The sequence below is a fragment of the Tursiops truncatus genome, chromosome 3 (assembly GCF_011762595.2).
Source record: "Tursiops truncatus isolate mTurTru1 chromosome 3, mTurTru1.mat.Y, whole genome shotgun sequence".
Classification (NCBI taxonomy): Eukaryota; Metazoa; Chordata; class Mammalia; order Artiodactyla; family Delphinidae; genus Tursiops; species Tursiops truncatus.
This window is the reverse complement of record NC_047036.1, coordinates 51939875-51965634: the sequence shown is the minus strand read 5'-3', so window position 1 is coordinate 51965634 and position 25760 is coordinate 51939875. Positions and strand designations below refer to the sequence as shown.

At 36.5% G+C, this 25760-nt stretch overlaps 1 protein-coding gene across 4 annotated transcripts in view; it reads left to right on the top strand.

Annotated features, from left to right (window-relative positions):
• Nucleotides 1–25760, top strand: part of SGTB (small glutamine rich tetratricopeptide repeat co-chaperone beta) — a 49135-nt gene that overhangs the window by 13784 nt on the left and 9591 nt on the right. For 3 of the 4 annotated variants that reach the window (XM_019929969.3, XM_019929968.3, XM_033852906.2), the window contains 2 exons: nucleotides 3380–3479; nucleotides 23422–23526. In XM_019929969.3, coding sequence (XP_019785528.1) covers nucleotides 3380–3479; nucleotides 23422–23526 — 205 coding nt within the window. The remainder of the gene's footprint in view (nucleotides 1–3379; nucleotides 3480–23421; nucleotides 23527–25760) is intronic. The other variant, XM_073802160.1, reaches the window with a different exon arrangement.

Here is a 25760-nt window from a genome sequence, read left to right as displayed (position 1 = left end):
AGTGACTATTGAAGCATACTTGATTTTAATAAATAAGTCACCATTGAGGATCTGTGTTCAGTTTTTATATCATGTCAGTTTTGTGGAGCTATAGAGGCAAGCCAGGTCAGGCCTACAAGATTTGTACTAAGGAGCTGTAGGGCAGAGTCCTGATCTTTACCAGTGAATGAGAGCCAACAAAGACCCTGTCCTATAGGCAGAGAGTTATTAGGGAATGTGCAATGTTCTGAAGCTGTACACAAATGGTTCAGAACCATTTTCTGGCCTTTTCTTTAGTTTATACTCTGAAGAAGGCAGTTGAGTTTTTTCTTTAAAAAATTGGTTGTTGTGTAAAAAGGTAGATATGGAAAAGAGTATGCTTTTCCTATTGCTCGGGCATGGTCCTTTCTATTAGGTCTATAAATTACACTATATCACTGCTTTTAATGGCTGCATAGTGTTCCATGGTACTGTTAGACCATGATTTACTTACCTAGACAGATAATTTTGTAATCCTAAGTAAAGCTGTCTTAATATCTTTGTCTATATTTATTTTCACTATTGTGTGATTATCTTCTTTGGATTACATTAGAAAATGCTGTGTTTCCTACAAATAGACTGGTTTCAGTTTTCAATTTTTTATTTCTTCTAAGAAATCTTATCACTACAGTGACTTAAAATTTTAGAATTAGGACTTTCGTAAATTACACGTAAAATAAAGTAACCAGATCCTCATTGTCATTTGAATTATAGTATTCTCCAAAGAATTTGCATTTGAACTATCCAGATACAAATGCATTTTTCATATATTATTCTCACTGAAAACAATTTAATCTGATGTTTCTTTTTCCTTCTACTTAGACTTTTGTAGTGTGTGAAACCCTCAGTGATGTAATATATGCTCCACTAACATTTTGCTTTTGCAGCTCTCTTGTTTTAGCTCTAGTACTAAATGGCAAATTGAAATTTTATTTTTGTCCCTCATATTTACTCCCTCTGCATGGCAGAATATTGGGAGACTGCATTCCCTGTAGAGTTTGTTTTGATATAATGAATGTTAGTAAGTTGAGGGTTGGAAGGAGATGCAGAATGAGGCTCATTTACTCTGGCAGCATGGGTAAACTGAATTACTTACTGCTTGTGGTTTTAACCAAAAGCTCTTAATCTTTGTTTTCACTAAGACATGTCACATCTAAGACATGTTACACATAAAGTTAAAGCAATTGTCATACAGATTTTGCTATTCGTGTGAAAACAAATGGCCACGGTAGACTGTCAAGCATAGGGTTATTACAGGCTGCATGTTATACTTACCTGTGTTAATCAGGGCTTCTGGCCAGCTAGTACCTTCCTGGAAGGTTGCTTTCAAATATTTTTGTGTGCTTTGCTTCTGAAGAGCTGCAATAAGATCAGACAAAACCAAGAAGGGTTCATTGCTGTAATTCCCTGCCATGTCACAGAAGTAAAGGCATATCTCAAAGGGTTGTCTTGAGGATTAAAGGAGACAGGAGAGTTCTGTGTATAAATATAGAGTGCTGTGCAGTGCCTAGTTATATTTATCTTCACAAATATCTGTGTCCTGAGTTTTTGTATATTGAATATTTTCTGACTTGAAGCTTTTTATCATTAATATCGCTATATATATATTTAGTATCTGTACACTTAGTGTGGTTTACGGGAAAAGACATACACTAGGTTTTACTACTACCCAAGAAATGCCATCCCAAGGCAAAAAGACCCAATGGCAACAAGAAAATCCACGTAACCCAGAGAATTTAAATCTTTTACATGGAAGAAGCAAATCTATTTAAGTACTGAGGCTAATGTAGTTAATTTCTTGCTCAATCATAAAAGCTATGTAACCTTTTGGCTTCATTTCTTTTTGGGGGTGGAGATGTAAATTAATTTTTTTAGCTTTAAAAATACAGCTTTATTGAGCTATAATTGACGCACCATGCGATTTACTGTAACATGTATGAATTCACTGGTTTTTAGTATGTACACAGAGTTGTGTAGCCATCACCACAATTTTAGAACATTTTATCATCCCAAAGAGAAATTATGTAGAAATCACTTTTTATATTCATTTAGCAATCACTCTTTATATTCATTTCTGCTTCTTAATTTGAAGTAACGTTTGTATGATTTTAGGTACTCTTATCTACATGTCTTTCCTTTAATCTTACTGTTATCTGCAAATTTACACTCTCCTCCCATTAAGTAGCTAATGATCTGTTAAGAAAACAAGGCTAATAGGAGAGCTTCTGGTTCAGAGAAAGCTGGAAGGAATAATAGAGGCTTTTGAGATGTAAACAATTCCTCGTAATCCCAGTGTTTTAAAAATTTCAATTTTGAGCATTGGTTCTTATTAGTGATCATGACACTTTTTTTCTGTTTAATGGATTACAGAAGATAGCCACAAGAAATCCCTTATTTTGCCGACCAGTCGTTAATGTAGCTAAATTATTGCCAGATGTGTCTGCAGAAGCCCTTCCTGAAGATCAGTATGCTGTGGGCTAGCTGTGGTATCTGAAATTCTGTCTTTCTAGAAATTAATCTCCAATAATCTTCTTTAAGAGAGAATAAATCTCTGGAATAAATCTCTGGAAGGGATAGCACATAAAAATATCTGCCAATGACATTGACATGAGTAGTTTTACTAGCTTACCCTCACCACATGTTCTGAGGGCTTGCTCATCAGCAGGTGCATGTTTTGACAGGGAAGGAATGGAGGACCAGGTCCAGACTGAGATAGTGATTGTGGAGGGTGGTCCACCTGGAATGGGGTGGGGCAGCTCTAATAGGAAAGAGAGAGATGAAGATAAGGAAGGTGATTAGGTTTTGCCAAGAGGTAATCATAATTGTTACACTTATTGAAGTCTGGTTTTATAAGATATTAAAAGATTAATTTTGTTTTTCATCTTTATTGGAGTACAATTGCTTTACAATGGTGTGTTAGTTTCTGCTTTATAACAAAGTGAATCAGTTATACATATGTTCCCATATCTCTTCCCTCTTGCATCTCCCTCCCTCCCACCCTCCCTATCCCACCCCTCCAGGTGGTCACAAAGCACCGAGCTGATCTCCCTGTGCTATGCGGCTGCTTCCCACTAGCTATCTATTTTACGTTTGGTAGTGTATAGAGTCTTTAAAAAATTAATTTTTGAGAGTGGTATGGTCAAAGATTAATTTTTTAAAGACTCTCCGTTGTTAAAAATCATTCAAACACACTGAAAGCTAACGGGTATCAACTCTATAGTACAATACAAAATTTATTTCCAGTATGAATGAAAAATCATGTTGCTGACCTTCGTATTACTGTAGTTTCTATGATTAAAATTTATCTTCCAGACTTTTTTTTTCTGTATATTGTACTTACTGTACCTATTGGTTATTTTAGGCAATAACCACATGAAAGAAGAAAATTATGCTGCTGCAGTGGATTGTTACACACAGGCGATAGAATTGGATCCAAATAATGCAGTTTATTATTGTAACAGGTAAACTGGCACTGTTGTGGCAGGTTTACAGTTGTTAAACATTTGCATTAATAGCTCTGAAGGAGTTTTTTATAGCTCCGTAAAATTTGTTTTTTTTATTTAGAAAATTTTGAACGTTTGGAAACATATAAAAGAAGGAAAAAATAAGCTCATAAATTTACCACTTAGAGGCAACCACTGTTACTAATAACCTTTTGGCATATGTTGTTTGATGTAAGAGTAATCAATTTCAGATTAATCTTTATCACTAGGCATATCACAAACACGTTCTTATTTTATTTAAATCCTTCATAAACATTATTTAAATGAATACAAATTAGTCTATCATTACCTCTTAATCTTTTTTATATATCTAGCACCTTTCATTGTGGCTGGCAAACAAGCAGTATTATTTTTTAATAAATTGATAGATGTACCTTACTTTGCCTTACTTTGCTTTGTCCTACTGGTGGACATTGAAGGTGTCCCTTTTTTTTTCAATATTATAAAGCTGCAATGAACATCTTTGTTTCTAATATTATTTTCTGGACTTAAGATTTTCTAGACTTTGTATCTATCCTTGGAAATGCACTCAGTTGGTCTAACAGTATAAACATTTAAAAATTTATTGATGCTAATTTCAAAATTGTTCCGGCTTCTTTGAAAATATTTTGAAAATTCTTTTCTTCCCCTAGGATATGTGAGTGTATCTGTTTTTACCACACCCTTATCAGCACTAAGTACTTGAATTATTATTTATTATTGTTAATTTAATATTATTCTTATTTTAATAGCGATTTGTAATTTACATTTAATTACTGGTGAGGTTGGGCATTTTTCAAATGTTGGCCATTTGTGTTTTTTTTTTTTCTCTCTAAATTATTTGTACCTGTGCCAGGCCTCATCCTGTTTGACCTCAGACATTTCTTCCCTTCCCTCTTCTGCCCTTTTTAACAGAGGGTCTGACCCCTGCAGGCTATGTTTCCCAGGCTCCTTTGACACCTGGGTTTTGTCTGTGTTCAGCCGTGGGAGGTACTGGCAGGAGATTGGAGGGCAGAAGGAAGGCAGAAGTTGGGTATTTCTTCCCCTCTTTTTACATCAGGGTGTTTATCCAGCAGGGGCTGCTTCTCCTCCTTGTCTCCAGCTCCCACCCAAGACACCCGCTATGGTCCCAGCTTTTTCCAGGTGACATTGGGTTTTGGGCTCTGCACTCTGTTCTGTCTTAGGGACGGTAACGGTTTCCTGCTGTTGCTAATCTCTGCATTGATGCACAACCCCCTGTTTGGCATCTCAGCTCTTCCATCAGCTATGTAATGAATTCCCTGCACTAAATTTTTTAAATATTAAAATTCCAATAGAACTTTCTGCAGTGATGGAAATGTTCTGTATCTGCATTGTCCAGTACAGTAGCCACTAACCACAGTGGCTGTTAAGAACTTGAAATGTGGCTAGTGCAATGGAGAAACTAAAATTTTAATGGTTAATTAATTTAAGGTCAATTTAAATTAATTAAATTTAAATAGCCATATGTGGCTTGTGGCTGCTGTACTGGACACCATAGCTCTATATTAAAGATAAAATCCCTTTGTCCTAATTGCATAGCTTATTGTTTGCCTTTTAATGTTTTTCATATGTAAAAGTTTTAAATATTTATGCAGACAAATTTGTTTATCTTTTCTTTTGCATTTTATTGCAGTGTTTTTAGGCTGAAAGCTCTCCGCATTTACAGACTTGGCAAATAACTTTTATTTTTTCCTTTACATTTAAATTTTGTCATGCCAAGTCTATTTTAATCAATCTGAAGCTTTTTATGACAGATTTATAAAAATTACCTTTTATTATATAGTAAGTTCTTAGATTTGAAAGAGATCTTCAGGTTAATTTGGTCCAATCTTTCATTGAGTTATTTTTATCATATTTAGGGTATTCATACCCTTATAAGATAGTCCCTTCTCTCCCACCTTTTCTTTTGTGGTTATATCTGTTAGAAAAGTCTTCCTTGACACTGATTTTGTTTCCCTGAAGCTCCTGTAGCTTCTCTCAATTGACTTTATTTTTATTCTTATGGACAGTTATAGAATAAGTGTGACTCTTCTTTTTCATGACAGTACCTTACATTTTGAAGTTTGCTACTGTGTTCATTTAATTCTTTTCTCCACATCAAATGTTCACAGCTTTTTCCATTGTACCTCACATAGGTCAGTTTTAAATCTTACACTTTTGTTCTAAACTTGTTCCAGGTTACCTGTGTCTTTACTCTGTAGTTCCCAGAAGTTAGCACAGCATATCTGGCATTGGTCTGACTAGAACAGACTTGTAGAGTGCTCATTTAACCTACTTCTAGATAATGTAGTTATATATTAGTGTTTTGTAGCATTATCTATTAAATTTATATTTTGCTTTGGTTTTATTAAAGCCTGTCCTTTTTCACACACTCTCTCTCCCCTGCCACTCAGTCATACATTCATTTGACAGGTTCTTGCCCAACACCTGCTGTGCACCAGTGTTGTCACAGGAGGTAAAGTTGGTTGTTTGGACTCAAATGCAGTATCTTATATTTTATCCCTATGGGATTTTATCTTGTTAGTCTTTTATTTATATGTCCCTAATCGTTTGGGATAAATTGTGAAGTACTATATTTGCTTTTGCTCCTAGCTTCATGTCAACCACAAACTTGACAAGAGCACCCTATATGACATTGTATCAGTTACAGAGTCAACTAGGGGAACAGTCATGGGGAAGTGGTTAAGAGCAGGGGTTCTGACCCACACTCTTTGGATTCTAATTTCTGGCTCTTCCACTTACATGTATGTGACCTCGAGCAAATTATCCTAACATCTTAGTTTCCCCATTGGTATAATGTGGATAATAGTATTTATCTCATCGCATTGTTGTCAAGATCAAATAGTTAATATATATAAAGTGCTAGGAAAGTGTCTAGTAAAGAGTATTGTACACAGCAGTAGCTATTATCATTATTATTTATGCAATCTGGGGTTTTTGCCTTAATCAGATTATGAAGAGAGATCCAAATTTATCAGGGTCCAAATACATTGTCAATTGTTTTTCTCTGAGTTACCAGTCTGTCTGGTGGTAATCCCGATAAAATAGAAAGGAAATGATGTTAGCCTCATAGGACTTGTTCTGAATTAATCTAATGTTATTTTCCTTCTTTTTTTTTTTTATCTCTAACATTTTTTTAGTGAAGATTTAGAAAAATCAAAGAGGTTTACAGTGAATATGCATATATCCACACCAAGATTTTGCCATTAATATTTTAGTATATTTGCTATATCAATATTTATTCATCTGTCTGTGCCTATCTTATTTTTGATGCATTTCAAGGTAAATTGCAGCCATCAGTACACTTTCCCCCTAAATATTTTAGTATGCATGTCATTGACTACAGTTCAATATTTTACATTCTTTTCTTTTGAGGTAAAATTTACATGCAATAAAAAGCACAGATCTCAACTGTATGTTCACTAAATTTTGACAAATGCATACACCTATATAACTTACCACCCCTATCAAGATAGTGAAGATTACCACCCGGGAAGTTTTCCCTGCCCCTTCAGAGTCAGTTGCCTAAAACACTCGCCAGAGAAAACCACTGTTTTGTTTTGTTTTGTTTTTCCACCATAGGTTAGATTTGTCTCTGTTAGAATTTCACATAAAAGGAATCATACTATGTATACCCTTGTGTGTGAGACCTTTTTTACTTGACATAATGGTTTTGACGTTCAGTCCTGTTGTTGCCTGGTTCTTTTTTTTAAACTGCTCAGTATTGGTTGTTTGAACGCATCACCGTTTGTTTAGGCGTTTTCCTATTCATAGGCACCCAGGCTGCCTTTAGTTGTTGTTGTTTTTGTTTTTTGTATTTTGTCCAGAATTTAGAGTTGTTATTTCTGGAAGCATTGGATCCATAAGGAATTTAGTTGGCCATACTGAAAACCTACATTTTCTCTCTTCACATACATACACAAACACACACACACACACACACACACACACACACACACACACACAGACACACACAAATCACTTTGTTAATCTGTTCTAATAATCCAGCTCAGAAAAATAGAAAATCCAAAAAATTTGTGGAGAATTAATTTCCCAAGCTCTGCTTTTATGTTTGGATTTTATTCTCTGTAATAAGATGACTAGACATGTTTTCATTTAGCATATGAAATCTTGAAATAAATACATTGAATACTGCACAGAATGCTATGACCAGGTGTAAATGTTATCAGAAAATTGATTATTTATAGAGCTCCGTAAGCCATATACTTTTAACTATGAATATGATGAATCTGAGCCTAGATAAATCATTTATTTTTAATGAGATTAGTGTTTGTTAATAGTCGCATGTCCACTAGTACAGTATTAGAAGAGATTCTTGGCAGTACTTGTACTTGCTTTTCATTTAATTATTGTTAAATTGAAATGAATAATTATGCTTTTTTGCATTTAAATAGTATCTTCTTCCCTGAGGAGTTCAGTAATAGAGTATGCAATTTAATATTAAATAATTAGAAAAGTTTATTTGCAAATATTAAATAAAGCTTTAGGAATTTTTTTTAGACTCAAGCGGTTATAAATACCTCAATAGCCTGTAGTTTGCCAGCTACCCCTTGCCATTTTTCTTAGCCAGCTGACTGCCATGAGTTGGAAGCTCAGAATAGCAGATCTAAATCTTTCTTTTGATATTCATTTTCACAGTTTATTACTAATCAAAATATTGTTTGCATATTAAACTTGCTAGGATGAACCAAAGTTTACTTTTTATAGAAGTGACTTTTTTATTTGATTAGAGAACAATAAATTGGTATATTTCTTAAGCATGAATCTTTCTTTTCTAGACTTAATCTTCTATTTTGGGCTTTTAGGATCCTAATGATGCTTTAGGCTCAGCTCAGATACCAGGACAACATGAGTCCTTCCTTGAAAAACTATTATTTAGTTTTGCTTTTATTCTATGTTCCTAGCACTATGATATATAACACTTATATAAGTTTATCATATATGTTCTGCCTTATAATTATATGCATACTTGTTTTATTTCTTCAGCTGAAGGGCAGAGATTGCATCTTGTATCTATTCGTATTCCCTGTAGTACCTAGCACTGTGCCTCACAAGAGTTCAGCCAATTTTTTTTGGATGCATGGAAGGCTATAGAAGAAATATAAGAAATTTCCGGTGATGTTGAAGTGACCAGACACTCAAATTAACACTTGTATACATAAAACAACAAATGATTTATAGGTCTAAAATATTTCCAAGTATTTTATAATATGAAATGATATTTCATATTAAACTCGCTAGTTTTCCATGTCTTCCGTCCCTAAACAGTACAGATCTTCCTCGACTTACGATGTTACATCCCGATAAACTTGAAAATGTCATAAGTCGAAAATGCATTTAATACCCCTAACCTACTGACACAGCTTAGCCTAGCCTATCTTAAATATGCTCAGAACACTTACATTAGCCTCACAGTTGGGCAGAATCATCTAACACAAAGCCTATTTTATAATAAAGTGTTGAATGTCTTGTGTAATTTATTGAATACTGTACTGAAAGTGAAAAGCAGAATGGTTGCATGGGTACAGAATGATTGTAAGTGTGTCATTGTTTACCCTCGTGATTGCATGGTTGACTGGGAAATGCAGCTCGCTGCCACTGCCCAGCATCACGAGGGAGAATCATGCCACTTATCACTAGCCCTGGAAAAGATCAACCTTCAAAATTTGGAGTATGGTTTCTACTATATGAGTATTGCTTTTGCACCATCGTAAAGTCAAAAAATTGTAAGTTAAGCCATTGTAAGGCAGGGCCCATCTGTATTCTTATAGGTATTTCTTTTGTACAGCCTCATTGCTGAATACATTACCTTACACAGAATCATCTCCTGTTTCTGGGATGGATAGGTGGTTCAATGACTGAGTCCATAAATGGAATTAAAGATATTGGGAAAGAGAGTGCATGATGGAAAGAATTTGTCTGGAAGGCCTCTCACGTGATGGGGAATTTGAATTGAAGGTGGATTTGGTGGACAGGTAGAACTGGGATAAACAGAGGGGAGGGGAAGGCATTTTAGGTTGTAGAGCGTAGTTTAAAAGGCAAAATTAGGAAGCATCAGGGCATTGTACCAAGGAATGCTGGTGACAGTGTGAGCTCTCAGAAAGATGGGAACAGAGACCTCATTGTTTTGCATTTTGTTTTCTTCCACCTCCATAAGCAGCATATAGTCATTGGGTTCAGTGGGACTTGACTTTGGTTTGTTGAACTTAGAGTTGAATCTTAGTTCAGCCACTAACTAGCTGTGTGACCTTGGGTAGCCACTAAACCTTTCTGAGCCTCAATTTCCTCACTTGTAAAATAGAGATAATACTAACCACTTTCACAGGGTAGTTGTGAAGAGTAATGATATGTGTGTGTGTATGTGTATATATATATATATATATATATATGTCATAGTTCTAGGCTTTCAATATTTGTTTCTTTCAAAAACAATGTAATTCCTAGTTGTAGGAGTAGGCTTTTGCTATAATTTATTTATATGTGATATACAGTATGGGAAATGTTAGGTACCTGTAAATTTTTTTTGCCTTATTTCCTATAAAAACAGAGCACAAGTTATATTCATGCTCTCGCTCTAACAAGGTAAAGAAAGCGAGGGTGTCTGAAAACGTGATGACTCTGACTGTTTTGTTCTGCTGGAGTTTCATTAGTTATGCCCTGTTAACTAGACAGCAGGGTCAGAGAGAGCAGACCACATTGTTATTCAGTTCAGACACTGGCGTGTTTGGCTGCATCTCACAGGAGCTTCAAATATAGCCTGATTTCTCTTCCCTTTCCTGGATGCAGATTCAGACGCCTCTCCTCTTTTGTGAGCTGCACATTCTGCTTTCATCCCAGCTTGCAGTTTGTGATCTAAAGCTAAAGCTATCAGTATTGAAACATAGTCATACTCTTTCCTTCTGCCCACTTGTCTTTCTGGGTCTGATTCTCCCTGCTTTATTTCTGTTTTATTATCAGTATCAGAAGCTAAATATCAGGGAGTCTTCCTCTTTGTTTCCCTTTTCCATATACCTCCCAAATAGCTCATTTGTTCCCTCTTTCATTTCCATCCAGATTCTTAACTTTTGCTAAACTAGTGCAATAGTAACTTCAGTTGGCTTCCCGTTTCTACTTGCAGTCTCCACTCCAGTCTTCTGTCAAAATGATCGTTCTAAAATATGAAATTAATTGTCTAACTCTTGCTCTCTGTTTGCTAGTTCCAAATACCGTGATCAGATTTAAGCTCCTCTGGATGATACATCAGATCTTTTATAATATAAGCTCTCTCTTTTCTTTTAACTTTATTATCCTCACTCTTCTTCTTACCCCATTCCTCTCCTCTGCTCTCTATGCCCATGTAATGTGAAATTTACTGATTTCCTAAAAATGTCGTGTTGGGACATCTCTTCATACTTTTATGTGCTTCTTTATCTGCATAGACTATTTCCTACCTTATCTAATTGGGCAAATTCCTGTCATCCTTCAAGACCCTGTTAGATGTTGCATCTTTTGGGAAGACTTTCTTAATTTCTTCTCTCTTCAACCTCCCCTTCCCTGCCATGCCCTATGGAGTGGTGCTGTTCAATATGGTAGCTTCTATCCACATTTGGCTGTTCAAATGTAAATTAATTACAATAAATAAAATAAAAAATTCAGTTCCTCAATTGCAGTAGCATATTTCCAGTGCTCTTTAGTCACATGTGGCTAGGGACTGCTGTATTGGATAGCACAGGTAAAGAACTTGTCTATCACAGAAAGTTCTATTAGACAGCTCTGCATACAGTTAACCATATCTTTCTCTGTGTTGCCTCTTTCTTTGATGTCTCCACGGTTGCACTTATCATACCATTTATTTACATGTCTGTTTCCCTATTAGACAGTGAATGTTTGAGGGCAAAGATATACCCTCTTCATTTCTGTATACTTGATTTTGAGCTGGATTTAGCATATTGCAGGTGTTCAACAAAATTTTGAGTTGAATTGATTCAGTGAATTTTAGAAGGGAGAATTGCCTCTACTTGAAGACTTCTAATGGTGAAACAGTCACATGGCAGCATGTTGCATATATATATTCACAAATAATACATATTTATTATATATAATAATTTTATATGATATATATTTATTTAGGGAAACAAATTTCAACATATTTTAAACCTATTTAAACTTACTGGAAGAGAAATACAATGAACATCCATATATGTTTACCCTAGAGTCAATAGTAGCTAATACTTTGCTGTGTTTACTTCCTCTCTCTTTCTTGCTCTCTGTCTCTCTACAAGGGTGTGTGTGTGTGTGTGTGTGTGTGTGTGTATGTGTGTACACACATATAAAATTTTCTTGCTGATCCCAAATACTTTAGTTATATCTCCTAAGACGTACCCTGCATAACTACCCTACCATTCACATGTAAGAAAATTAGCATTAATTTTCTAATTAATTTCATTAGTATTGAAATTTCTCCACTTGTCCCCCAAATACCATCTATAGCTATGTTTTTCGATCCAGAATCCAATCAAGGACTACACGTTGCATTTTGATATATCACTTTAGTCTCTTTTAATCTAGAAAGTATTCCTGTCTTTTTTGGTTGTTTATTTTTCATGACATAGACTTTTCCAAAGAGTTAAGGCCAGTGATTTTATAGAATGTGTCGTATTCTGGATATGTGTGATGGCTTCCTCATGATTAAATTTAGGTTACATTTTGGCATGAAGCCTACATAAATAATTTGTATACCATTTATTGCATTATATTAGGAGGTCCATAATTTCAAACTGTCCCACTGATGGTGATTCTGAAATTTATATCTTAAGGTGGTGACTACTATATCTTTCTATTACTCCTTTTATAATTAAAAATAATGTATGAGGGCTTCCCTGGTGGCGCAGTGGTTGAGAGTCCACCTGCCAATGCAGGGGACACGGGTTCGTGCCCTGGTCCGGGAAGATCCCACATGCCGCGGAGCGGTTGGGCCCGTGAGCCATGGCCACTGACCCTGCGCGTCCAGAGCCTGTGCTTCACAACGGGAGAGGCCACAACAGTGAGAGGCCCGCGTACCGCAAAAAAAAAAAAAAAAAAAAAAAAGAGTGAGGAGCTTCCCTAAGATGGCTGAATAGGAAGACCCTGAACTCGCCTCCTCCCATAGGCACACCCAAATTAGAACTGCTTACAGAGCAAATATCTAGGAGGATGACCTGAAGACTAGCAGAAAAGATTTTCCACAACTGAAGATACAAAGAAGGAGCCACATTGAGGAGGGGCAGAGATGTGGTATAGGCAGGATACACAACCTCAGGTTGATGACCCACAGACAAGAAAGATACTTCAAGTGCAGATGTCCTCCTCAAGGAGTGAGGAGTCCAAGCTCCACCTTGTGTTCCTCAGCCTAGAGGTTCTGAACCAGGAAGGCGAGTCCCCAGAAAGTCTGGCTTTGAAAACTACCAGGGCTTACATTTGGGAGAGCTGGAGGGCTGTAGGAAAGAGGGACTCCACTCTTACTGGGCACATGCAAAATCTAACACCCTCAGGGTCCCAGTGCAGAGGCAGTAGTTTGAAAGGAGCCTGGGTTAGACCCACCTGATGGTCTTAGAGAGCCTCCCAGAGAGACAGGAGGCAACTGTCTGTCTGGGGACAGAGACACTGGCAGCAGCCATTTTGGGGAGCTTGTTCTACTGTGATGAGACTGGCACTGGGAAGTGCCATTTTGGAATCCTCCCTCCAGCCTGTTAATGCTGGAGGCTAGCACTGCCTACCAGCATGCCCACAGTAGTCAGCCCACGACAATAGAAGAGTGCCCACGGCCCACATAGAGGGCACTCTTAGCTCATATAGCCTGGTGATCAGAAGGGAGCATGATGTTGGGCCCCATAGCACATCTCCTACATAAAGCTACTTCTCCAAGATTGGGAGATATAAGTGACCTACCTAATACATAGAAATAAGCAGAGAGAATTAGGCAAAATGAGGAGACGAATATGTTCCAAACAAAGGAACAAGACAAAACCTCAAAACAAGAACTAAACGAAGTGGAGATAAGCAATCTACATGATAAAGAATTCAAGGTAATTATCATAAAGATGCTTACTGCACTTGGGAGAAGAATGGCTGAACACAATGAGAATTTCAACAAAGACTTAGAAAATATAAAAGAATGAAACAGTTGAATAATAAAATACAATAACTAGAATAAAAAATACATTAGAAAGAATCAACAATAAATTAGATGATAAAGAAAAATGGATCAGCAATCTGAAAGACAGAGTAGTGCAAATCACCCAAGCTGAACAGGAAAAGAGAAAAAAATAATTTTAAAAAATGAGGATAGTTTAAGGTACAATCAAGTGTACTAACATTTGCATTAAAGGGGTACAAGAAGGAAAAGAGAGAGGGAAGGGGGCAGGTAACTTATTTGAAGAAATAAGTTAGCTGAAAATTTCCCTAACCTGGGGAAGGAAACAGGAAAGAAACAGGTCCAGGAAGCACAGAGTCCCAAACAACATGAACCCAAAGAAATTCACAGCAAGACACATTATAAATAAAATGGCAGAAAATAAAGGTAGAGGGAGAATCTTAAAAGCAACAAGAGAAGCTACTAGTTACATACAATGGAACTCCCATAAGGTTATGAGCTGCCTTTTCAGCACAAACTTTGCAGGCCAGAAGGGAGTGGCATGATATATTCAAAGTGCTGAAAGGAAAAAAACCTACAACCAAGAATACTTAGCAAGATTATCATTCAGAATTGAAGGAGAGATAAAAAGAGTTTTACAGACAAGCAAAGATAAAAGAGTTCAGCACTACTAAACTGGCTTTACAAGAAATGTTAAAGGGACTGCTCTAAGTGGAAAAGAAAAGGCCACAACTAGAAATATGAAAATTATGAAAGGAAAAATCTCATTGGTATAGGCAAACACACACGAAAGGTAGTGGATCAGCAGTCTATAGAGCTACTATGAAGCTTAAAAGACAAAAGTAGTAAAATTATCTATATCTAAGTTACTTAAGTGAATCACAAAAAGATGTAAAATATGACATCCAAAACATCAAATGTTGGTGGAGAGGATTAAAAATGTAGTGCTTTTAGAACGCACTTGAACTTAAGCAACCATCAACTTAAAATAGACTACAGTGTACAAAGGTTGTTGTATATGAACCTCGTGGTAAACACAAACAAAAAACCTATACAGATATAAAAAAATTAAAAGCAATAAAGACACAACACTAAAGAAAGCAATCATATCACAAGGAAAGAGAATAAGAAGAAAAAAGAAACAGGAACTACAAATACAACTAGAAAACAATTAACAAAATGGCAGTAAGTACGTACCTATTAATAATTACTTTAAATGTAAGTGGACTCTGTGCTCCAGTCAGAAGACTTAGGGTGGCTAAATAGAGAAAAGAACAAGACCCATATACATGCTGCCTACAAGAGACTCAATTCACATATAAAAACACACACAGACTGAAAGTGAAGGGATGGCAAAAGGTATTCAATGAAAATGGAAATGAAAAGAAAGTTGGGGTAGTAATACAAATGCAAGACAAAATAGACTTTAATACAAAGGCTGTAACTAGAGACAGGAAAGGACATTACATAACGATAAAGAAATCAACCCACCAAGAAGATATAATTGTGAATATATATGCACCCAACATAGGAGCACCTAAATTCATAATGTAAATATTAACATAAAGGGAGAAATTGTTAGTAATACAATAATAGTAGAGGACTTTAACACCCCACTTACATCAATGGACAGATCATCCAGACAGAAAATAAGGAAACACTGGCCTTAAGTGACATATTAGACCAGATAAACTTAAATGATATATATAGAACACTCCATCCAAAAGCAGCAGAATACACATTCTTTTCAAGTGCACATGGAACATTCTCCAGGCTAGGCCACAAAACAAGTCTCAGTAAATTTAACAAACTTGAAATCATATCAAGCATCTTTGCTGATCACAATGCTATGAGATGAGAAATCAACTGCCAGGAAAAACTTCAAAAAACACAAGCTTGTGGAGGCCAAATAATTTGCTACTAAGCAACCAGTGGGTCACTGAAGAAATAAAAGAGGAAATAAAAAATAACTGACAAATGAAAATTGAAACACAGTGATCTAAAAACTATGGGACTCAGCAAAAGCAGTTCTAAGAGGGAAGTCTGTAGTGATACACACCTATCTCAGGAAATTTAAAAAATCTCAAACAATCTAACCTTACACTTAATGGAAATAATAAAGAAGAACAAACAAAACCCAAAGTTAGTAGAAGGAAAGAAGTAATAAAGATATGAGCAGAAATTAATGAAGTAGAGACTTTAAAAAAAGAAAAAAAATCAATGAAACTAAGAGCTGGTTCTTTGAAAAGATAAAATTAATAAACCTTTATCCAGACTTACCAAGAAAAAAAAGAGAGATGGCCCAAAGAAACAAAATCAGAAATGAAAGAGAAGTTACAACAGACACCACAGAAATACAAAGAATTATATTATTATGAACAAATATACACCAATGAATTGGACAACCTAGAAAAAATGGATAAATTCCTAGAAATATACAATCTTCCAAGACTGAACTAGGAAGAAATAAAAAATATGAACAGACCAATTACCAGTAATGGAATTGCATCAGTAATTAAAAAACAAAACAAAAACAAAAACTCCCAACAAACAAAAGTCTAGGACCAGGAGATTTTCAAGTAAATTCTACCAAACATTTAAAGAAGAGTTAACAGCTGTCCTTCTCAAAAATTTGAAGAGAAAGGAATGCTTCTGAACTTATGAGGCCAGCATCACCAAAACCTGATACCAAAACCAGACAAAGACACCACAGAAAAAGAAAACTACCTGCCAATATCACTGATGAACATAGATGTAAAAATTCTCAACAAGATATTAGCAATTTGACTTCAACAAGACATTAAAAGGATCATACACCATGATCAAGTGGGATTTATCCCAGTGATGCAAGGATGGTTCAATGTCTGGAAATCAATCAATATGATATACCACATAAAAAGATTGAAGAATAAAAGTCATATGATCATCTCAATAGATGCAGAAAAAGCTTTTGACAAAATTCAACATCCACTTACGATAAAAAGTTTCTACAAAGTGGCTATAGAGGGAACATACCTCAACACAATTAAGCCCATCTGTAGCAAACCCACAGCCAGCATCATCCTCGATGGTGAAAAGCTGAAGTCATTTCTTCTACAGTCAGGAACAAGACAAGGATACCCACTCTCACCACTTTTATTCAACATAGTTTTGGAAGTCCTAGCCAGGTCAGTCAAACAAGAAAAAGAAATAATAGGAATCCAAATTGGAAAGGAACAGGTAAAACTGTCACTGTTTACAGATGACATGATACTATATATAGAAAGCCCTCAAGACACCACCAAAAACTATTAGAACTAATAAATGAATTCATTAAAGTTGCAAGATCCAAAATTAATATATGGAAGTCTGTTGCATTTCCATATGCTAAAGATGGACTAACAGAGAGATTAAGAAAACAATCCAATGTATAATTGCATAAAAAAGAATAAAATACATAGGAATAATTCTAACTAAGGAGGTGTAAAAGACCTGCACTCGGGAAACTATAAGACATTGATGAAAGAAATTGAAGGTGACACTAACAGATGGAAGGATATACTGTGCTCATGGATTGGAAGAATTAGTATTGTTAAAATGACCATACTACCCAAAGCGATCTACAGGTTGAGTGCAATCCCTATCAAAATGCCAATGGCATTTTCTACAGGACTAGAACAAATAATTTTAAAATTTGTATCCAGAAGACCCTGGATAGCCAAAGCAATCTTGAGAAAAAAGAACAAATCTAGAGGTATCATGCTTCCTGTTTTCAAACTAAACCACAAAGCTAAAGTAATCAAAACAGTATGGTACTGAAACAAAACCAGACACAGATCAATGGAACAGTATAGAGAGCCCAGAAATAAACCCACACTTACATGGTCAATTAATCTACATCAAAGAAGGTAAGAATATACAATGGGGAAGAGGCAGCCTCTTTAATAAATTGTATTGGGAAAACTGGACCAGTTTCTCACACTGTATATCAATACAAAAATAAACTCAAAATGAATCAAAGAATTAAACATAAGACCTGAAATCATGAAACTCCTGGAAGAAAACATAGGCAGTACACTCTTTGATATTGATCTTAGCAATATTTTTTTGGATCTGTCTCTTTGAGCTAGGGAAACAAAAGCAAAAGTAAGCAAATGGGACTATATCAAACTAAAAATCCATTGCAGAGCAAAGGATACCATCAACAAAATGAAAAAGCAGCCTACTGAATGGGAGAAGATAATTTGCAAATGATATATCAGATAATGGGTTACTATTCTAAACATCCAAAAAACTCATACAATTCAGCATCATAAAAACAAACCAATTAATAAATGGGCAGAGGACCTGAATAAACATTTTTCCAAAGAAGATATACAGTTGGCCAACAGACACATGAAAATATGCTCAACATCACTAATCATCAGGTAATTGCAAATCAAAACTACAATGAGGTACCACCTCACACCTGTCAGAATGGCTATCATCAAAAAGACAGCATATAAAAAGTGTTCGTGAGTATGTGTACAAAAGGGAATCCTCATGCACTGTTACTGGGAGTGTAATTTGATACAGCCACTATGGAGAACAGTATGGAGGTTCCTCAAAAAATTAAAACTAGAACTACTGTACAGTCCACTAATTTCAGTTCTGGGTATTTACCCAAAGAAAACAAAAACAGTCATTTGAAGAGATATATGTAACCCAATATTCATTGTAGCATTATATACAATAGTCAAGATATGGGAGCAACCTAAGTGTTCATCGATAGATGAATGGATAAAGAAGATGTTTTATATATACATACATACACACACACACACACACACACACACACACAATGGAATATTACTCAGCCATATAAAACCCCAAATCTTGCCATTTGTGACAGTGTGGATGGATCTAGAGGGTATCATCCTAAGTGGAATAAGATAGAGAAAGACAAATATTGTATCTCACTTATATGTGGAATCTAAAAAACAAAACAAACAAAATGAGAACAGATTCATTGATACAGAGAACAAACGGGTATTTGCCAGAGGAGAGTGGAGTGGTGGGTTGGGTGAAATAGATGAAGGGAATTAAGAGGTGCAAGCTTCCAATTATGAAATAAATAAGCCAGAGGATGTAATATACAGCATAAGGAATATGGTATACAATATTGTAATAATTTTGTATGGGGAAAGTTGGATACTATAATTATTGTGATCATTCCGTAATGGATGTAAATGTTCAATCACTATGTAGTTCACCTGAAACTAACATAAAATTGTACATCAACTGTATTTCAATTTTAAAAAAGGAAAAAAATTATCTATATGGTCAGATCATGTAAATATCCTGTTCCCCAGCAATCTTTTAATGTTTTTTCGGCTGCACCGTGCAGCATGCAAGATCTTAGCTCCCCGACCAGAGATTGAACCCGGGCCCTGGCAGTGAAAGTGCCGAGTCCTAACCACTGGACCGCCAGAGAATTCTCCACAACAATCTTTTACTCAGTGTTTTATCATCCACTGATGATTTGTCCCTGAATCATTAATACATTGATGGTTACAAAATGGTGATTTTTCTAATTTTATCATTTCCTTTACATAATATTTTCTCACATATTTCTGAAATGAAGAGTTTTCTTCCCTTTTCACTCTTTTTGGCTTTCCTCCTCCTTTGTCCTCTGAAAGTATTGTATGGACTCATGAATTTTTAAAAATTTACTATTCAGTGTATTATAATAAATTGCCATAATTATTATTTTGACCCTTAAATTATCCTATACAGTAAGTCCTCTACGTACGAACGAGTTCCATTCCAAGAGCGCATTCTTAAGTCCAATTTGTTCATAAGTCCAGCAGAGTTAGCCTAGGTACCGACTAACACAATCAGCTATATAGTACTGTACTATAAGAGGTTTATAATACTTTTCACACAAATAATACATAAGAAACAGGGCTTCCCTGGTGGCGCAGTGGTTGAGAGTCCGCCTGCCGATGCAGGGGACACGGGTTCGCGCCCCGGTCCAGGAGGATCCCACATGCCGCGGAGCGGCTGGGCCCGTGAGCCATGGCTGCTGAGCCTGCGCGTCCGGAGCCTGTGCTCCGCAACGGGAGAGGCCACAACAGTGAGAGGTCCGCGTACCACAAAAAAAAAAAGAAAGAAAGAAACAAACACACAGAAAACATTTTTAATCTTACAGTACAGTACCTTGGAAAGTACAGTAGTCCAGTACAACAGCTGGCATACAGGGGCTGGCACCGAGTGAACAGGCAAGAAGAGTTACTGACTGGAGGAGGGACAGGAGGCGGGAGATGGAAGAGCTGAAGGGTTGTCAGCAATAGGAGACAGAGGGTGAGCTGCAATTTCACTCATGCCTGGTGTTGATGGCACAGGTTCTGGTTCTTTGCTGGAATCAATTCTATCTTGAAAAAATGATCCAGTGATGTCTGGGTAGTAGCTTTTTTTTTTCTCATCATAGATAACACAGTAGCACTGGATTGCATTTTGAACAGCTGCTGCCACCTTCGTGTACGTGTACTGTTCTACATTTGGGTCTTGTGCCTCAAAAACTAACAGTGCCTCCTCAAATAAAGAAAATCCCCTTGAAATTTCCTGCATCATTAATCTCTTTGGTTCTTCAGTTACTTCTTCCTCTTGTCTCTCTTCATCCTTTCTCTGGGCCTCCAATCCTAGAGCTTCTTAGCAGTACCAGCTACATCACCACTGCTTTTACACTTGCCTCCTGACATCCTGGGCTTGAAATAAAGATACCGTACTACTGTACTGTATACAGTACTGTACAGTAAAATACACAAAAGCAAAATCACTTGTAGAGGATGCACGCACGTGACAGTGTAAGCCAGACACATGAACTAATTTATGGGATTGGACATGCAGACGCATGTTCACATCTTTGAAAGTTCTCAACTTGAAGGTTCATATGTAGGGGACTTACTGTATTTGTCTAGTGGGAGTCCCTTTAAACTGGCTGTGTGTCCTCTTACATACCTTCATTTGTTTTTTGAACACTTTCTTGCTTTCTGGGAGAACAGGGTATTCCAGATTTGCCTTGTACTTTCTCTGCCCCTAGACCTGGGCTCAGCTGTTTCTGCAAGGAGCTCCTGTTCCTTTTAGTGCAGAAACCAAGATCTGATTGTAAGACCTGATCATTGCTACTGAAGTGTTACTTCTTCTAGGTTCTTTTAAAGGACAGAGCTAGGAAATATATTTTTGGAAAAGTCATCACTTTATCCAGATACCCTCAATTCATATCCAGTGTCACAGAGGTTATCTTTACTTTCCCCTATTTTATATTTGTATCTCTCTCTCACAAGAGAGCCCTGCTTTCCAACAGCACCAGAGTACTTACTCATTAGCTCTATCCTTCAGCTGATATTACAACACCAGTGTTACACCACAAGCAAGCCTACTAAGGAAACTTAAGGATTTCTTTGCGATTTATTTTTTATTCTTAGAATGCATCTCACTAAGGATATATACTCAGAATTCTGTGTTTGAAAGTTACTGGGTTGTCCAAAAAGTTCATTCGGGTTTTTCCATTAACATCTTATGGAAAAACCCAAATGAACTTTTTGGCCAACCCAATACTTGAATTCTTTCTTTTTGACATACAGTTAGGATCATTTGTTTCTGTTTTATTCCATTTGAAGGTTTTCTTTTTCATCCTTTTTGAAGTGTCATTCTCGTTTCTATCCCATTTACCCCATTCCCACCCATCCTCTAGAGGATGAGAGTGAGGCTTTTAATATAGGTTTGACTTCTGAGTCATGGAAATGTTTTTCATAAAATTAAACTAAAAAGAATGTTAATATATTATGACTTTGTATCTTTAATAATGTTCTTTGCCTTATGTCTGATATTAATGTTCCTACACTTGCTTTGTTTTGCTTGGTTTTCAGTTTGTCTCATTGTCTTTTTCTACCCCTTTAACTTCAGCCTTTGTGTGCTTATGTTGTAGGTGATATCTTATGTATACAGTTTTAGAATCTGATGTTTATCTAGGCAACTTTGTGATTACTTACATATTTGAATTATTTTCTGCTATCTTATATTTTGTCTTCTTCTCCCTCTCCTCTGTTTTTTTCTTTTGCCTTCTATTGTTAGTGATCATTATTTTTATTTCATTTTTTCTTTCTAATTATTTGGAAGTGATACATTCTGTATTTCTTCTTTTAATGGTCATTTTTAATGGACATTCTTGTCATCCTGTTAGTTTTTTGTTTTTTCTTTTTTATAAATTTATTTATTTCTGTTTTTGGCTGTGTTGTGTCTTTGTTGCTGCACACAGGCTTTCTCTAGTTGCGGCGAGTGGGGGCTACCCTTCCTTGCAGTGCGCGGGCTTCTCATTGTGGTGGCTTCTCCTGTTGCAGAGCACGGCCTCTAGGTGCATGTGCTTCAGTAGTTGTGGCACGGGGGCTCAGTAGTTGTGGCTCGCGGGCTCTAGAGCGCAGGCTCAGTAGTTGTGGCGCACGGGCTTAGATGTTCCGCGGCATGTGGGATCTCCCCGGACCAGGGCTCGAACCCATGTCCCCTGCATTGGCAGGCAGATTCTTAACCACTATACCACCAGGGAAGCCCCATCCTGTTAGTTTTGTGTTGAGTATTCAGTCAAATAAACTCATAGCACTTTTCCACATGAACTACCAAAATGGGTTTATTGAATCATCTACTTTCATATTTATATTTTTTAACTCAAGCAAAGAAGACTATGTGTTTATTTTTTTCAAATTTTATAATCTTAGTTTGAGAAGTAGTCTCGGTCATTCGGTATAAACAAAGGTTGACAGAAAACTGGACTCACCACAACCTTTTCTTTACAGTCTGCCAGCCCTCAGCCATCACCCTTGCCCCTGCCCCAGAATCTAAGCACTATTAAGGCCAGGAATATTATTTTGATTACTGTTCTGTCCATTATGTCTAGAAAAGTATCTATGCATTAGCTCACCCTTAATAGATATATTAGTTGAATGTGTAAGGTAGAAATACTTATTCTGGAGAAGAAAGAATGGGGTAATGGTGGGATGGAGGGTAGGAGACATTACGGAACCTTTTAGTTTGAAGGACTTGCATGTTGAACAGTAATTCTACGTGTTTAGTATGGCCCTGAGGGTTGAGGTGAACACTACTACAGGGAAACAGAGAGCTGTATACTATCAGGATTGTGTGGAGGCGGGTAAGTAGCTTCGTTGTCAAATCCCAGTTATTTCAGGAGAGTTTTGTTAGAGGTAACTTAGACGGGTTTAAATAGTCCTTAATTGCTCTGAGATTCTATGCTAAGTAGATGGAATACATTGCCATACTTAATTTACAGTCAGATTCAGGCACACAGGTTAAGTTTCATTTTTCATCTTAGACTTGTAGATGATCTTAACTTTACTAATAAAGTGATCATTTAACAGCACAACACTCTGAGTGGCCATTCACAGCAATCAATCACTCTGTGTGCCTCCCCAGAAATCCCAAATGTCCTGGTGTTTTCAGTTTTCTGTTTGGGCAAATTAGAAAGGCAATAAGCAGGTAGATCAGTTGATCAGTTGTAGGGTTCTCATATTTATCTTTTCTATAGCAAAGCAAACTGGGAAAAGCAGACTGCATATTTTCTCTGAATTTTGTTTCTGAGTTTTCATTTGATTACAGAATTATTTTAGTTTGATTTAGATATTTACTGGGAATGATACACAAATTGGGGCAAGTTAAATGTAGTTTTATTAGCACCTGGAAATCTAAATTAGTGCCTTGAATGCTCCTTATAATAAAAATCTCTTCTCTTTCTCTTAGGGCTGCTGCTCAGAGTAAATTAGGTCACTACACAGATGCAGTAAAGGATTGTGAAAAAGCAATAGCGATTGATTCAAAGTACAGCAAGGCCTATGGGAGAATGGGGTAAGTTTTGGGAGAACGTTCAAAGTACAGAACAGAACTGATATGCTGTTCTTAATGGCTTGGTTTTGAATTTCCTGCTTTATATTGTACCCTCTGAACTAATAAGAAGATAAATATAACATTTAGGTAGGAAATGACTGCAGTTTCTGACTTGGGAGAGAGATGATTAGTGTTTGATGAGTGGTTGGTTTTGGAGAAAATCATAACAACCATACTGAATAGACCTACTTCATATTCAAGGCTACAAATCTCAAGTAAGCACTCAGTATTTTGGCAGATAGTGCTACTACACTTCCTTCTAGATTCACCTTACTACTCTCTGAGTTGACTGTTTCACACCTACTCTTCAAATTTCCACTGCACATTCCATGGTGACTCTCAACTTTTTACTCAATTGAAAAATAGAATGTATTTAGAAGAAAAGTGATTCATCTTCTTACTTGCAAATCTACCAGTCTACTTGCACTTGTATCTACACAGATTATCTTTTTTCTGTTAAAATGGAAGGGTTCTTATCTAAGACTACTGCATTCATTCATGCTTGAGATCTCATTCCTTTGTACCTTCTCCAGGACTTTACACTTGTAATCATCTCCTTTATCTTCTACAACACCAGCTTTCCTATCTCTAACAGTGCTAATGACTGCATGTGAAAAGATCATAAAAAATCATCTGTTAGAACCATCTTTCACACAGCTACATCATTCCTTAGTTCCACTTTCTCTGCAAAGACCCTAATAATTGTCTGTACTTGCCGTCTCGTCTTCACCATCTCTTATTCTCTCTTCAGCTCACTCCAGTAGGACATTTGTCTGTATCACTCTGTTGAGAACTCTATTCAAAGTCACCAGTTGTCTATATTTTTCCAAGGTCAGTATTCAGTTCTGTATCCTCACCCTTCCCCATCTTTTTAGTATTTGGCATGATTAACCTTTTTTTTTTTTTTTGGCAGCAAGGCTTGAGGGATCTTAGTTCCCCAACCAGGGATTGAACCTGGGCCATGGCAATGAAAGTGCCAAGTCCTAATCACTGGACTGCCAGGGAATTCCCATGATTAACCTCTTTTTGAAACACTTCATTCTCTAGGCTTCTGTGACACCACACTTCGTGGTTTTCCTTCTATTTCACTGGACGCTCTTTTCCAGTCTCTCTTACTAGTTCTTCCTCCTCTGCCACGTGTAAATAATGGTGTGCTTCAGGGCTCTTTCCTCTGCTGCTGCTGTTTCTCTTTTCTCTTTGATTTCAAACTGTCCCATGCTTTTAAATTCCATCTACAGTCAGTACTCTGTATTAATGAATACTGTATTTAAGATTCACCTACTTGCTAAAATTTTTTTTGTAACTCCAAATCTGTACTCAGTATGCTTTGTGGTCATCTACAGATTGGTGAAAAACTTGAGTCATCTGATGTGCAAGATCTCAGCTGAGGTCAGATGAGGCAATGCTCTACCTTTTTGTTTCAGCTCTCATGCTGTAAAATGAGTGTCCTTTTCACAGTCTATTTAGTGCTATATTTTTTGCATTTATGTGCTTTTTGTTGTTGGTTTCTGTTTACAGTGGCCTGCAAACATAGGCTGAAGTGTTGTCTATTGTTTTCGCATGCAAGAAGGCTGCAATGTGCCTCACCAAGAAAATACATGTGTTAGATAAGTTTTGTTCAGGCATGAGTTAGGGCACTTGGCTGTGAATCAGTGATATGTGTTACATAAGGTTTCTTTAAACAGAAACATACATAAATCAAGGTTATGTATGGATTGGTTGATGAAAATGTTGTTGACCAGAGGCTCACAGGAACACAACTTTTATTTCCCCTAGAACCAATTGTTCCGTATTTGCTAATTTAGTATTTGCAGTGACCTTTTAGAGCATAATTACTATGGATAAAGAGAATCGACTGTATATGTTGATGGATCTCTTAAGTTATATGTCTGAACTCCATACTCATATATTCAGCTATTTTTCATCTCTACCTAGATGTTTAATAGGCATTTTAAACTTAACATGTCCCAAACAGAACCCTTGTTCTCTTCTTAAATCTTTCTCACCTCAGTAAATATACTGTCATTCTACCTACCCAGTGCTCCAGTCTAGGAATCATCCTTCATTCTTATTACACCTGACACATCTAATCTATCAGCAAGTCCTATGAATTCTAGTTTCTACATATTCCTTGAATTCAAGTATTGATTGCTCTCTTGCTTACAACTGTAGTCCAAATTTCCATCTTGTACCTA